The sequence below is a fragment of the Budorcas taxicolor genome, chromosome 7 (assembly GCF_023091745.1).
Source record: "Budorcas taxicolor isolate Tak-1 chromosome 7, Takin1.1, whole genome shotgun sequence".
NCBI lineage: Eukaryota > Metazoa > Chordata > Mammalia > Artiodactyla > Bovidae > Budorcas > Budorcas taxicolor.
In genome coordinates, this window is record NC_068916.1 from 59676641 (window position 1) to 59692816 (window position 16176).

General features: G+C 39.4%; 1 protein-coding gene across 1 annotated transcript in view; it reads right to left on the reverse strand.

Annotated features, from left to right (window-relative positions):
* Positions 1–10928, reverse strand: part of HTR4 (5-hydroxytryptamine receptor 4) — a 173858-nt gene extending 162930 nt beyond the window's left edge. Inside the window, exons 1-2 of the mRNA XM_052643545.1 lie at positions 10923–10928; positions 556–662 (exon numbers count right to left, since the gene is read on the reverse strand). Coding sequence (XP_052499505.1) covers positions 556–662; positions 10923–10928 — 113 coding nt within the window. The remainder of the gene's footprint in view (positions 1–555; positions 663–10922) is intronic.
* Positions 10929–16176: the final 5248 nt, after the last annotated feature.

A 16176-nucleotide genomic window follows, 5' to 3' on the forward strand; every position in this document is an offset into this window, starting at 1 on the left:
AAGATTCATGTCAGATCTCTGCTCTAGAGAGTTGTACAATAATAAATTTGGGTTGTTTTAAACCACCAAGCAATTTTTTGGTATAGGTAACAATACAGCAGGAATAGGTAACTAATACAACACTGCTCTTCTAGTTATGGTGTGTGTGTTAGTCACTCATTCGTATCTGACTCTTTGTAAACCCATGGATTGTAGCCTGCCAGGCTGCTCTGTCCATGGAATTCTCCAAGCAAGAATACGAGAGTGGGTTGCCATTCCCTTCTCCAGGAGATCTTCTTGACCCAGGGATGGAACCTGGGTCTCCTGCATTGCAGGAAGATTCTTTACTGTCTGAGCCACCAGGGAAGCCCTTTTTAGTTATGGAGAAACACACAAATGCCTTGTCTTATTATTAACAGCAATCCAAGATAGCACCTCTTTCCAGTCATCTTGGCATACCCAAACCTTGTGTTTCAAGCAATCTGTCCCCTGAACATTTGCTTTTCTTTTCGTGTCTGTACCAGCGCTCACAGTGTTGTCTCCAGAGTGCCCTCCTCCAGATGCTGCCTGACCTACCTCTCTTCAGTGCTCATGGATTCCATGGAACTGTTTGTGATCTCTCCCTTCTCTGATTCTCCAGAACTCTGATTTTTCAAGGTATATTCCAGTTCAATTGGTGCTTTCTAAGGGGAGAGAAGGGAACAAGAGAGAAGAATGGAGTTTACATGCACAGGTTGAAACTGCTCCAGGTTCTCTCTTCCCACAAGGCTGTTTTCCTCTCTCTGCTGCAGCAGTTACCACCACACTGTGTTACTATGAGTTATTTACAGGTCTGTTTGGCCACTGGATGATGAGTGCCTCCAAGGTGGACACCACGTCTTACCTCCCTTTCTGGGTCTTAGCCCCTAGATCCATGCTTTGGCCACTGGATGATGAGTGTCTCCAAGGTGGACACACCTTACCTCCCTTTCTGTGTCCCAGCCCCTAGATCCATGCCAGGTACACAGTAGGGATTCAATGACTATTTCTTGAATGAATAGATGATGAGAGCAAGTGCAATGTCTGGTTGTGCTGAACAGACAGGACTATTAATAATTTTTTCTTGCACCATCTGTCTCTGTTTAGTTGGGCTGGTCATTTGAAGCACCTCAGTTAATGCGTAGGGTTTTAAATGGCACTGCTTTGATGCATAGCTTAAAACATAGACTTTTCTTTCCTTTTCTTGGTTTTATTTGTTTTTGTTTTGCTTTTTCTAAAGAAGACTCCCACCATAAAAGTTTCTTTTTATCAGCTTTATTTAAAAGGTGCTACTATTATAAGTAAAATTATTATAATCAGGCAGGCTCTTTGCCCCAACAATTCTACTACTAAAAAGGTATCATAAGGATAATAAGCCTATGTACACAAAGGTTTACCTAAGAGCATGTTCAGTGTGGGATCTTTTACAAGATTAAGAAATAGCCCAAATGTAATGGTGCTGTAGTAATGCGTAGTCCCCAAGTAGGGTCCGACTCTTTGCTACCCTATGGACTGTAGCCCTCCTGGCTCTTCTGTCCATGGGATTTTCTAGACAATAATACTGGAGTGGGTGGATCTTTCCAGGGGATCTTCCCAACCCAGGGATCAAACCCAGGTCTCTTGCATTGCAGGGAGATTCTTTATCATCTGAATCACAAGGAAGTCCCCAAAATGTGATGAGGGATTATCTAAATAAATTATCTCTACCATGAGATACCATTCAATTATCAAACATGATTTTGTCAACTGATATTTATTATATAGAAAGATGTTTGTGAATACTTTTCTACGTTTATTTTTGTTTTCTAGCCACCATATAATAAGCTTATATTTAAAACTTAGGTTTCACTGTTGTTTTAAAATAGTTTTGCCTCCAAAAGAAAAATTGCATAAAACTTCAATAATTTTCCAAATTCCAGGAAAATTCATCTACAGATAAGATTCAAATTCTCTGACTATGACAAAAGCAGCGTAAAATCACAAAGGCTTGAAATATAACTCATTCCATTAATTCATTCACTCTAGGAACATTTATCGTACCGTCTCAATTAATGTCTTTGACAGCAAGCAACAGAAAAGGACTCTAGAAAAGTTAAGTGAAAGGGAAATTATTGGAATGTTATTTAGGGATGCAGAATTGCTGAGATTCTGGAAGCCAGGCTTAGAGAAGCAGGTACCAGGAGAGCTCCAGAGAACCGAAAAAGAAGAAAGGTAAGCCCCTGGTTCACAGAGGAACTCCATCAGGACCATGTGCCATCCCTCATGAAGCGGTGAATGGCCTCTACCAGTTCTCCATCCTTGACTCACTCAACCAAGTCCAAAGTTACTGGTAAACACACCACACAGGCACAAGTTATCTTTGCGTCTGCTCCTTCCCCTGTTCTGAATCAGAGAGTGAGGAAGAAAATATCCAGTCCCTCCACAAAGACTACAAATAGGAGGGGAAATTTCATATCCCCAGTAATTTTGGGGTGTTGTTAAGAAGGCAGAATGGAAGTTGACAGCCCCAAAATAGTAAATGATCACTCCAAGCCCCTGAGATGTGCCAGACATCCTTCTAGACTCACTTTCTCTACTAGGAACCTCTGGTACAGAAATACCACTCAGGGGAGATTTAAGAAAGCTTTGATTTATTATTTCACTTATAAACGTGAAAATGTTAAGATTTTCTATTGTTAATTTATTCTAGTCTGCAGGAAAAAAAAAATGCTATTTTCTTCTTCTAGTTGTCCACACTTTGCTTGGCTGGTACAAAAGTCCTCTTATGTATTTACCCCATAGCAGCCTACCACAGACTGAAGCATCTTCTCAGCAACACAACAAGAGGGTTATCTTCAAAGGTTCAAAGCTTGTTTTAAGTTTATTTGGCTCTGGTTTCCTTAGCTGCAAGGTGGAGGGGTGTGTGTGTGTGTGTGTGTGTGTGTGAGAGAGAGAGAGAGAGAGAGAGAGACAAGGAGGGAGGAACAGAGAGGGAGAAAGAAAGTAGGCAGAGAACAAAGAGAAAGGAACAAAGAAGATAGAAATCAAATTCCAAACCCAAATTACTGAAATAAATCAATGCTTCTCATGAACTCACAAACTCGAAGTCTGCATACCTTCCATCCACTTAAGAGCTCCTAAAAATTTAAACAGTTGAACAAAGAGTTTTAATGCAGCTGCAAAAGAACAGAAATCAAACTGTGAATACCTTTCCCATAATGAAGCCAGGGGAGTTGCCTTCATTTTAATAAACACCACAGAATAAACCCTAGAACAAGACACTGTGGCATCATCCTATGTCAAGAAACAACTTCTAAAAAAATCTCCTCTAAATTAAGTTGAAAGTGGAGAAACATTTGCAATCTGTTGTTGGTAAGAATCAAATCTCCCAACAGAGGGTTATGTTTATTCGTACTTTGCTACACACCCTGGAGTGTATGATTATCTCCTACATCCCCTAACCCAAAGCAGACCTGTTCAGCAAGGGTTGTTGCTCAGGCTCCTCAACTCAGGCTCCAGGGAGGTTTTGTCTTGAGCTTGCTTCCACTTCTAGCCCAGCTCAAACCCTCTGCTCTCCCACTGTATTCTAGCCATCCTGGGCTATTGTGTCTAGTCATGCATGGCTCTCTGGCCTGGGGACCTTTGCATTGACTGTTTAATAAACCCGAAATGCTTCTCCTCTGGTCCAGCCTTTTACAGAGAGGCTTCCCCTTGACTGGCTATCCCCATCCCATTATTTTCTGTTCTGGCACTCTGTTTATGTCACCTATAGACCTCATCTCACTCTGTAACTAATTCATTGGCATATATATTTTTTTTACTTGCTTACTGTCTGCCTCTCCGATAAAACATAAGCTACCAGAGGTAACAGACTCTGAACTTCAGGAAGAGCCTGGGTTAGAGTGGATACTCCTTGGTATCCACTCCCGAAATATGAACGGGACACTCGAATTTGAGACTGTGCTTTCCAGTGAGTCAGAGCTGCCCAAGAACCAAGGAAACCAAAAGAACCCATGACTCTGTGAATGAAAGGATGATCATTCATTTCTGTGAGAGGATGTGGCTTTGGGAGATAGAGACTCGTGTGTGGGAGGGGCTGTTAAATGGAAAAAGTGGTTTAGATGCTCTGACAGTATGCCTGCAACTGAAAGCAGATGAGGATCCAGAGGAGGTGAGAAGCTTCAGGGTGCCTCTAACTAGGAAGAGCTGCCCAGAAGTCAGTCTATTCCCAAAGGGATTAACAATATTAAGTAACACAGTACGAGACCACAAAAATTCAAAGACAGGCTGTTCTTAGTAACTTGCTACATGTCAAAGTCTATTATGAACCTGCTTTGAATGCTGAAGAGCTGGGTGCCTGAACTGGCAGAGAACAGAGGCAAATAAAAGTAGCCAAGCAGAGTAATCATGTCCAGATAAGAGGCTACTGGCCCTTTTTGTGCTTTGCCTTTCTTTGTCCTCTAGTCATTCTGATATTGTTGGGTTTAATCTATTTATGGCCATTAACTAATCCATGTTTTATTATTGATAAAAATCAAATAAATGAATATTTAGTCTTTGGGAAGGAAAACTAGAAAATAAAATTTTCCAAGAACAGCCAAGTCACAAGAAAAACATCATAAGTGTGATCTGCCAGGTAAAACTCTGATACAACTGAAATTGTACAACTTTGTTTTAAAATGTCTATGTAGTAAAAATTTACTGTGTTTTTTTTTTTTTTTGGTGTGTAGTGTTGTGAATTTTAACAAATTTATAGTGTTCTGTAACCACATTCAGGGTGTGGCAAAACTAAATTTTAATATGGACAAGGGTAAATTTTAAATATTATATTTAGTGGGATATATTTAACTAGCTTTGGCTAATGTGAACAAATCTCTTCCCCCTCCACACTGTTCATCCTTCCCTGCTTTATATCAGTTTGTCCCATTAATGAATTTGGAAGCTTTTCCCCTGTAGCTAGAAGATGGGGCTCTGATGAGGGCAGAAGCTACAGTGAAAAGAGAAAAATGGAGGATATGGAGTGGCCTCTCACCCCACCAGATTCCTTGGACTGGTTTGAGTTGTAGCAAGAAGGGATTAGAAGCAGAAACCAATGGGAGCCTTCAGGAAGGATTTGAGAGAGGCTGGGCACAAGTCAAGACCCTGTGTTTAGGATTCAACTAGTGAAGCAGAGCTCAGACCCAGGGAGGAAGCCTGTCCTTGCACCTGAAGAGGCAGGTCATTCAGAACCAGACCCCTTGGCACAGACATGGGCAGTCCCAGGAAGGGTAGAGGCAGCAGGGACCTGTCACCAAGAAGCACTGAAGGCAATAGAAGTGGTCAAAGCAAAGAGGGACAAGGTGAGTATGCATGATATCGCTGGATTCTAGGTACATGTGTGGAATCATTTTGGGGTCTCCCACAGATAATAAGGTAGCACTTACAATAAGATGGTTGGGCTTGACTGGTGGCTCAGATGGTAAAGAATTCACCTGCAATGCTGGAAACCTGGGTTTGATCTCTTGGGTTGGGAAGATCCCCTGGAGGAGGGCATGGCAAACCACTCCAGTATTCTTTCCTAGAGAATTCCCATGGACAGAGGAGCCTGGTGGGCTACAGTCCACGGAACTGCAAAGAGTCGAACATGACTGAGCAACTAAGCACATAACAGGATGGTTAGTGAGGGATTTCAACTCTCATTTTATGTTTAAAGGAGGGCTATCTGGGTAGCTAGGGGATTGGCTAGGTGTCCCAAATATCTGTTTCACAAATGATTTACTAGTTTTGTATGTGGTAGGCCCTATGCTCAACTATGAGAATATGGTGAATAAGATAAGAGGATGGATCCTTCTTTTCAAAGCACCCAGAGCCAATTAGAGGAGACAAGGTTGGGCACAGATAATTTCAACACATTGTAAATGTTAATAAGGAAAGCATAGGTGGTAAACAGAGCTCATTGTATTTACTATTGCTATTATTTTATTATTACATAACAAATACTTATTCAGTTCAGTTCAGTTCAGTCGCTCAGTCGTGTCCAACTCTTCATGACCCCATGAATTGCAGCACGCCAGGCCTCCCTGTCCATCATCAACTCCCAGAGTTTACTTAAACTCACATCCATCGCGTTGGTGATGCCATCCAGCCATCTCATCCTCTGTCGTCCCCTTCTCCTCCTGCCCCCAATCCCTCCCAGCATCAGTCTTTTCCAATGAGTCAACTCTTCGCATGAGGTGGCCAAAGTACTGGAGTTTCAGCTCTAGCATCCATCATTCCTTCCAAAGAACACGCAGGGCTGATCTCCTTCAGAATGGACTGGTTGGATCTCCTTGCAGTCCAAGGGACTCTCAAGAGTCTTCTCCAACTCCACAGTTCAAAAGCATCAATTCTTTGGCACTCAGCTTTCTTCACAGTCCAACTCTCACATCCATACATGACCACTGGAAAAACCATAGCCTTGACTAGATGGACCTTTGTTGGCAAAGTAATGTCTCTGCTTTTCAATATGCTATCTAGGTTGGTCATAACTTTCCTTCCAAGGAGTAAGCGTCTTTTAATTTCATGGCTGCAATCACCATCTGCAGTTATTTTGGAGCCCCCCAAAATAAAGCCTGACACTGTTTCCACTGTTTCCCCATCTATTTCCCATGAAGTGATGGGACCAGATGCCATGATCTTCATTTTCTGAATGTATTAAGTGCTATTGACTATTGACTATTAACTATTAACTATTGACTATTAAGTGTATTGACTATTTGCTAGTCAATCACTATGAAAGTTTAAGGAACTTGGTATTAAGAAGACATGACATGGCTAGAAAGTGTCAAAGTCAAGGTTAGAATTAAGGCTGTCTGAATTTAAAGACTTTGCCAAATCAACTGTGAAGTAAAAGTCATAACAATAGTAGCAACAATATATAAACAATGTTAATTGCTGATGTGTTATATGTATTGGGCATTTATTTATGTCAACGTGCGTTAGTCACTCAATCGTGTCCAACTCTCTATGACCCCATGGACTATAGCCCTCCAGATTCCTCTATTCTTGGAATTCTCTAGGAAAGAATACTGGAATGGGTTCCCATTCCCTTTTCCAGGGGATCTTCCCAACTCAGGAATCAAACCCAGGTCTCCAGCTTTGTAGGCAGATTCTTTACCGTCTGAGCCACCAGGGAAGCCCAAAGTATGTGTTAGTCACCTTAGTACTGTGTCACTCTTTGTGACCCCATGGACTATAGCCATCCAGGCTCCTATGTCCATGGAATAGTCCAGGCAAGAATACTGGAGTGGGTTGCCATTCCCTTCTTCAGAGGATCTTCCTGACTCAAGGATTAAACCTGAGTCTTCCATATTGTAGGGGGAGTCTTTACTATCTGAGCTACCAGGGAAGCCCAAAGTGTGTGTTTGTCATGTGTGACTCTTTGTGACACCATGGATTATAACCCACCAACCGCCTCTGTCCATGGAATATTTCAGGCAAGAATCGGACTGGGTTGCCATTTTATTCTCCAAGGGATCTTCCCAACCCAGGGATCGAACCTGAATCTCCAAATTAAAGGACACTTGCTCCTTGGAATAAAAGCAATTACAAAACTAGACAGTGTATTAAAAAGCAGAGACATCACTTTGTCAACAAAGATCCATATAGTCAAAGCTATGGATGTGACCATAATGAAGGCTGTGTGCCAAAGAATCGATGCTTTTGAATTGTGGTGCTAGAGGACTCTTGAGAGTCCCTTGGTCAGCAAGGAGATCAAACTGGTCAATCCTAAAGGAAATAAACCCTCAATATTCATTGGAATGACTGAAGCTGAAGCTGAAGCTTTGGCCACCAGATGTGAAGAGCTGACTCACTGGAAAAGACCCTGATGCTAGGAAAGATTGGGGGCAGGAGAAGAACAAGACATCAGAGGATACGATGTTGGGATGGCATCACCAACTCAATGGACATGAGTTTGAGCAAATTTCAGGAGACAGTGAAAGACAGGGAAACCTGATGTGCTGCAGTCCATGGGATCACAGAGTTGGACATGACTTAGCAACTGAACAACAACAACACTTAAACTATCTCATACTATTCCAAGAACTATTATTTAGAGAGAAACAATAAAATCAGGCTGAATTTTTGATGCATGAGAAAGCAAAATGGGGGCCAGGATATTATGGAGAAAAAATCCAGCTTGATGTTAAGACTGTCTCAACATTTGGAGCTGTCTAGCACTGTAGGTACCAAAGCACAGGCTGAATGCCATCTGCCAGGAATGCTGAAACAAGAATTCCTGTTCCAGATGCAAGGTTCAACATCACCTCTGCTACTTCCCCAGCTCACTGATTTTCTTCTGTTGAAGTTTGAAAAGCTCAGTCTCTTTTGCCAGCACCTTCTCTGGATAACACTTAAATGTCAAAACTTTTACTCTTCTTTCACTTTCTGTAGGCCCCTATACTACTCCATCCACTGTGTTTGCTTTTTAATTATCATCTGTTATGCTAACAGGTACCAAACTCCAGCCCAGAATTCTTTTCAGAGCTCCAGTTATATCTCTTGAATATAAGATATCCAGGCTGCTGGTCTTGGGAATACTTGGTCTAATTTGGCCTAGACAACCATGGAATAGATCTCTCTATGGAAAAACATAAAAAGAGGTGAATTGGTTTAATCAAGATCTTAGAAAACTTACAGAAATGGTAACGGTGTTTGGTGGTGTTTAAAAACAGAAGGATTTGGGGACTTCCCTGGCAGTCAGTGGTTAAGACTCCACACTTCTACTTCTCAGAATTTGATCCCTGATCAGGGAACTAAGATCCTGCGAGCCCTGTGGTATGGCAAAACAAAACAACAACAGAAACAAAAGGAGGGATTTTAACTTGAGTGGCACAGACTTGCTTCTTTGACCACCTGGAAAGAAACATAATGTAAGCATATCATTTGGATGTTCACAGACAAAATAATATCATAGTGATTTAAGTGTTATTTTCAGCCTGGAGACAGTTAAGAACACTTAACTAAGATGGTCAGGCTGTGTATTTCTCAACTTCAATATTGTATGAATAACAGTTCAACTGACAAAGTTTGAGAGGTAAAAGTGAGAAGGTGTGGTAAATGAATGAAGGTGTGGTAAATGTCCTTATCATACAGCTTGGGAATCAAGAGAATCCCTGTGATTAACAGAATGAGAAATGAAGGTTTAATTGTGTTATTTAAAGTTGTAGAGATGACCACAAAAGGGATCGAGACTACGATATTCGGAGGTCAATAAACAACCACAAATGAAGAAATTAAAAAGTGCCCTTCTCTGACAGTGAAGTATAGATTACAAAATCATGAAATGCTTCAGCCATCTCTGTCATTCTAGGCAGAGCCAGTCTAGGGGTAAAAACAACGCATGAGGAGGATGAGCCAGAGAAATGAACAAAAGTCCAAATGATGCCATCATCAGTGGTATCATACTGTACTTGGGGCCATAGATAAACCTTGAGTTACTTAGTTATGTAAAGCAATATATTTCCTGATTGCCTACACAGTATTCTTCATCTACTTCTATGGGCAATAAAATCTGAGTTTTATTCAGTGGTGCATTGATCCCATATAAATATTCTCAGCTCCCAGCACTGGCCAATGAAATTTAAACAGATGTGCTGTATCGAACTTCCAGGAAGACTCCTTCAAGGTTCTTAATGTAGCTAGAGCATGCTGTGTTTCTTTTGCTCCTTCCTCCTTCCTGTTGTGTGGATGGAGGAGCTTCAGCAGCAAGCATTTTGAAACCTTGAAAATGGAAGGTATGAGGAAGTGGGAAAATAACAGAGTCCGGGTCCCTGATGAATGTAGAGCTTACATAGCAAAGACTGATTGTGTATCTTTAGGCTTCCTTTTACCTAAGAAAATAAGTGATAAAGTGTTAAAGTTTCTATTAATTTGTATTTTCCACTATATTCAGTAAATCTATTCCTAACCAATATAGCTGGTGTTTCTATAATTTAAAAAATTGAACAATCCTGATAGATTAACTGGAACAAAAAATTCTCTTCTCTGGAGACCACTGATTCTCAGATAGTTGAAAAAGTAGACAGATGATTATCACTTTTCCTATAAGCACTACATTATTTGATTTTTGAAACTTTGACATAAAAAATAAAAGAAGGAAGACAATATAACAAGTCATGGAAAGGCCACAGAGTAAGAAGTAAACACTAAAATACATGATTTAAGGGTGCTCTAGGCCTACCACTTATGAAGATTAATGTTATATAGAACCCAGGATAATTCTCCATCTAAGGGAAATTTTAAATTATGGAAGAAATCACTAGAAAGCATTGTGTTCATGTGTATACACACACATAAATATACTCAAACAGGTCTCATAGACTATTAAATGATATATAAAAATGTTCACAAAATAATATGGAGAGAAAAAAGTGGAATGCCTAACAGCACATTTAATAGCATCCTACTTGCAGAAATGACTGTGATACAGGACTAAAAATCTATGAGGAATTTTCTGGTATTTCCCAAAATATTAGCAGTGGTTGTCTCTGGGTGGTAGAATCATAGTTCATGCTTGCCTTTTTGTCTTATACTTTTCAGTATTTGTCAAATTTTCTACATTGAGTATATCTTATTTGATAATCAGAAAAAAGCAACATATAATACTTTTTTCTAAATGTGCTTTAAAATAATTTTTAATTAAAAGGAGTCCTGAGCATTGACAACATAGCTATTTTGGAATACCAGCTGGTATCAGTTGTATCGAGGGAGGTTAAAGCAGGGGATGTGACCACACCTGGTCTCAGAGTGATGGGAAATGAAGCATCCTAGCCCTAAAAGGCTAACTGGGCTGTCCTCATAGTCATGCCAAGGGCCACACTCTGAGGGTTCAGAGCGGCAGGTATAGCCTGAGACAAAGCTGCTTAAGCAGGGAGTGCAGCCCACATACTCTAAACAGACATGAACACAGGAGCACAGCAACTCACCTCCATGTAGGGGAAGATAGACCCAGGCAGCCAGGTTTTATTGTGGCTTCTTTCATCCTCTGGCCAGGAATGGACCCGGGAAAGTAGAGTCAGAAAGACAGAGGAGCACGTGACAGGGGCATGAAGTGGCACATGCTTAGGGCTAGTGTCCTTCTGCACACACAGGTGATAACAAAGCCTGGCTTTGTGTGTTTTACAGCTTCTAGTATCTCTCTGATCCAGAAGGCAGCCTGGGTCATAAAGCACCCTGAGGAGAGAACATGAAAGAAGGTACAAAGTTGATAAAGATATTCTCTCATGTTGGCACCAGTGAGTACAATAAACTCCAGATTAAGAACATAGACTCAAAGAGGAGCTTTTGAAATGAATTAGCCAATTGACTTTTAAATACAAAGCAAAATCATCATAATCTTAAGAGGAAAATGAAGAAAATTTTTTAAAAGGTAAATACTTAATTTGAAGGCCCTTCTCTAGCTTCATTCTATAGTCTAAAAAATGAGAGAATTAGGTAAGATCAACATTTTTAAACTTTTGGTAAGTTACACAGTAAAATTACTGGAAGGGCATGATTCCAACATAATATTGACACCAATTCATTAACATTAATACTCTTGTCTGCACTTGTCATGAATAGTTTAAAGCAAAAATAAACAAATGGGGCCTAACTAAACTTAAAAGCTTTTGCACAGCAAAGGAAAGCATAAACAAAATGAAAAGACAACCTATAGAATGGGAGAAAATATTTGCAAATGATGCTACCAACAAGGGATTAATCTCCAAAATATACATAGCTCATACAGCTCAATATTTAAAAAAAAAAATCAAAAAATGGACAGAAAACCTAAATAGAAATTTCTCCAAAGCAGGCATACAGATGGCCAAAATGCACATGAAAATATGCTCAACATTACTAATTATTAGAGAACTGGAAATCAAAACTATAATGACGTAGCACTTCACACCAGTCAGAATGGTCATCATTAAAAAGTCTACAAATAATAAATGCTTGAAAGGGTGTGAAGAAAAAGAAATCCTCCTACACTGTGGGTAGGAATTTAAACTGGTGCAGCCACTATGGAGAACAGTATGACGGCTCTTTTAAAAGCCAAAAATAAACTACCATATGATCTGCAATCCTACTCCTGGGAATATATCCAGAGAAAGACATGGTCCAAAAGGATACATGCATCCCAATGTTCATAGCAGCACTATTTCAGTAGCCAAGACATGGAAGCAACTTAAATGTCCATTGACAGAGAAAGGGATAAAGAAGATATGGGTACATATATACTATGGAATATTACTCAACCATCAAAAAGAAGGAAATAATGCCATTGGCAGCAACATGGATGCAGTTAGAAATCATTACACTAAGTTAGCCAGAAAGAGAAAGACATACATATCATATTATTTATGTGTGAAATCTAGAGAAATAATGCAAATGAACTTATATACAAAACAGAAATATACTCAGATACAAAAAACAAACTTATGATTACCAAAAGAGGGAGGAAGGATAAGAAGGATAAAATAGGAGTTTGGGATTAACATAAACACACTACAATATGTAAAAGAGCTAATGAACAAGGACCTACTGTATAGCGCAGAGAACTATACTCAATATTTTGTAATAATCTATACAGGGAAAGGATCTAAAAGAGAATATATATTATATATGTGTGTGTATATGTATATAATATGTATATACATGTATATATATGCATGTATATAATATATGTATATATACTACATATATATAATATATATATGGCTGAATCACTTTGCTATGCGTCTGAAACTAAAAACACTGTAAAGCAACTATACTTCAATTTTAAACAGAAAAATATGTTCTCTGTTTTCTACTTAAGTTCTCACAAGGTTTGTGTCATGCCTTCTCCTAAGCACAAATGTTTTCCCACTCTTACCACACAGCCTTCTGCAGTAAGACCTCTCAGGTGCCAGGACCTTTTCCCAATATTCCTTTTCCTTCTAGCTTCTGCCTCCTCCTTTTTCTAATAATAATGATAGTAATGACAATAAATAAAATGTGAACAATTCATCTGACTCCTTGGGAACAAAACCCAGAATGCTTCTTCTTCTTCTTCTTTTTTTTTAAAGAGAAAATCTTTTAAAATTTCTGAGTGGCTGAGAACAAAGATGGTCTCTTAATTTACCCCTGACTCCCTAGGACCTGGTACAGCATCAGGCAGACAGAGGACACTCAATCATCTTGTAAAAATAGTGAATGAGCACACGAATTCTTCAAGCCCACTAAAGATAAATACTTTACCCCTTGCTCTCACAGAATTCCCCTCCTTGAGGACTTTTATGCATCATGGACTCATTAGAAGCCAATATTATTTACCAGAGGCCTGTGAGGTAATATGCATGTTCATTTAACTTGCACAATTCAATTTTATATGTTTGTCAAAAATGGAGAAAAACAACAATTTAAATACATTAAGGCAATTCTGCCCTCCATTTTCTTCAAGAACTATGTGTCTTAGACTTAACATGAGATGAGAGAAATGAATTTCATTTCCCTCATTTGATCTGTTTTCCTGCACATTTGTTGAAATGAACATCTCATTATGCTAAGTGTGATTTTACTGCCTAAAGTGATACATTTTTTATATAACATATCCCCTAAATACAAACAACCAGTAATCTGATACTCAACCAAGGAGCTACAGTTGATTTTCAGCTGGAGAAGAAATCGGTTGAGTTGGGTTTATTCTGAGATAGAAGGTTGGTTTCCAATGTTGTCCCTGACAAGGATTCTATTGACACTACAATTTTTGCCCATATATATTATTTTCACATTTCAGCTAACTTTGGAGACCAAGTCTAAGATACAACTTCACTGTAAAATGTCTACAATATCTGGAAAGAGTGATTTTCAATGTGTGTGAATATGTGTATGAATGTACCTGTGTGTTCCAGGACACATGAGTGTACATTGCTGTGACAGGTAAGATGGTTTAGGCAGAATGGAAATTCACTTTCCATCACAGAGCTTAACATTTTGTCACCTTCCTTTGGTAATTAATAAAGTCAATTTTGCAATAATTGTAGAGATCCCTGTTACAAGAGATTGACTTTTTCCTTAAACTGAGTATATGTTTTTTACAAAGAGAAAATGAATTGGAGGTAAAGTTAGTTGAGGAGTTATTCCATGATACAGTGGCTACCAGAGAAAGGTGGATTCAGTGAGAGAGAACCATAGAAGCATACCCATGGCATCTATGTCTTGAAAAGTACTTGTATTCCATCGTTCATAGGAATTGAAGCTATACAGGGAGCATCCAAGTTACAAACTTTGTAACACTGAACAAGCTACTTCCCCTCCATGCACTTCATCTCTAAAATGAGCGTTAACTATGGTACCTACCTCTTGGTGTTACAGTAAAGATTAAATGAGATAATATGTGTAAGTGCTAAGGTATTAATTCATTATCAGTCATGCAAAACTTACTCAATAATGAGTTATTGTTATCACTCTTCAATCATAAAATGAGGGATAAGATTAGACAGTCCCTCCCAGTTTTGATATTTTAGCATATTGCTGTCCAATAGAAATACATAAGCTACATAATTTTAAATTTTCTAATAGCCATATTTTAAAAAGAAGAAACAGGCAAAAGTAACTTTATATATCATGTAAGAAATGAATCACCAGTCTAGGTTCGATGCAAGATACAGGATGCTTGGGGCTGGTGCACTGGGATGACCCAGAGAAATGATATGGGGAGGAAGGTGGGAGCGGGGTTCAGGATTGGGAACACGTGTACACCCGTGGCAGATTCATGTTGATGTATGGCAAAACCAATACAGTACTGTAAAGTAAAATAAAATAAAATGAAATCTGAAAAAAAATAAATGTTTTATTTAATTATATATACATGTAAGTTCATTTCAGCCTGTAATCAATATAAACCCATTAATGAGATATTTTGCATTCTTTTTGTTGTACTTAGTGTTTGAAGTTGAGTGGTATAGACACTTAGAGCTGAGTGGTAAAGAATCCACCTACCAATGCAAGAGATGTGGGTTCGATCCCTGGGTTGGGAAGATCCCCTGGAAAAAGAAATGGTAACCCACTCCAGTATTCTTGCCTGGAAAATCTCATGGACAGAGGACCCTGGTGGGACTACAGTCCACGGGGTTGCAAGAGTCAGACACAAGTTAGCAAGTAAACAACAACAATGTGGGTATTAGGAAGTTTTACAGAGGAAATGGAGAACTTCCCTTAATTCAGTGACTCAAGTAAGTGAAGGTCAGCTACAAAAATACCTATAGTAGCCGAGATGTAGATGTTCTGTGTTGTTGGTTGATAGATAACATGATGACACTTAGTGTGCACAGATGCTAAGTCGCTTCAATTGTATCTGACTCGTTGCGACCCTAACGACTGTAACCCATCAAGTTCCTCTGTCCATGGGATTCTGCTGGCATGAATACTGGAGTGGGTTTCCATGCCCTCCTCCAGGGGATCTTGTCGACCCAGGGATCAAACCTGCATCTCTTAAGTCTCCTACGTCAGCAGGCAAGATCTTAACCACTAGCACCACCAGGGAAGCCTGATGACACTTAGAGCAGACCTCAGTTCAAACAAGTTGCATTTCACGTGCCCAACAGCCACACTTTGCACGTTGAACAGCACAGTTCTGGAATAACAATGAGTTCTCAGTTTTAAACTTATTCAATTTGCTTAGCCTGAAGGACTTGTAGAAAGCAATGCCTCCAAGTTACTTGAAGATTAAGCATTGGGACCTTGGATGAGAAATTAGGCTAGAAATGGAAATGAAGAAGTTACTCACACTGTTAATGTCATAAATATGGATGACCACCACCAAGCTTGAAATCCTTCCTAGGGGGTCAACCATTAGGTTAAGGCATTTTTAGTTATATCCACAAAAAGTTACAGGAAAATACATTACCTTGAATAATGGCTGCTACGACTATTTGGATTTCTCCATGGGTTGGTGAGAGAGCAAGAGAAATTACATTATGCTTGCATTCCTGATCAAAGCTCAGTTACTTAACAGTGACTGTGTCCTATTTATTTTTAATAAAAATTAAAAGTTAATAGACAAGCGGAATTGTAGCAATCAGCAAAGGAATGTAAAGATAGTTTTATGTTAGTACGTGAACCAGAAAACACTGACAATGAACCGTGAAGCAAAAGAGACAATCTGATGTGTGTGTGTGTGTGTGTGTGTATGCACGCACACATGTGCATGTGCATATATGA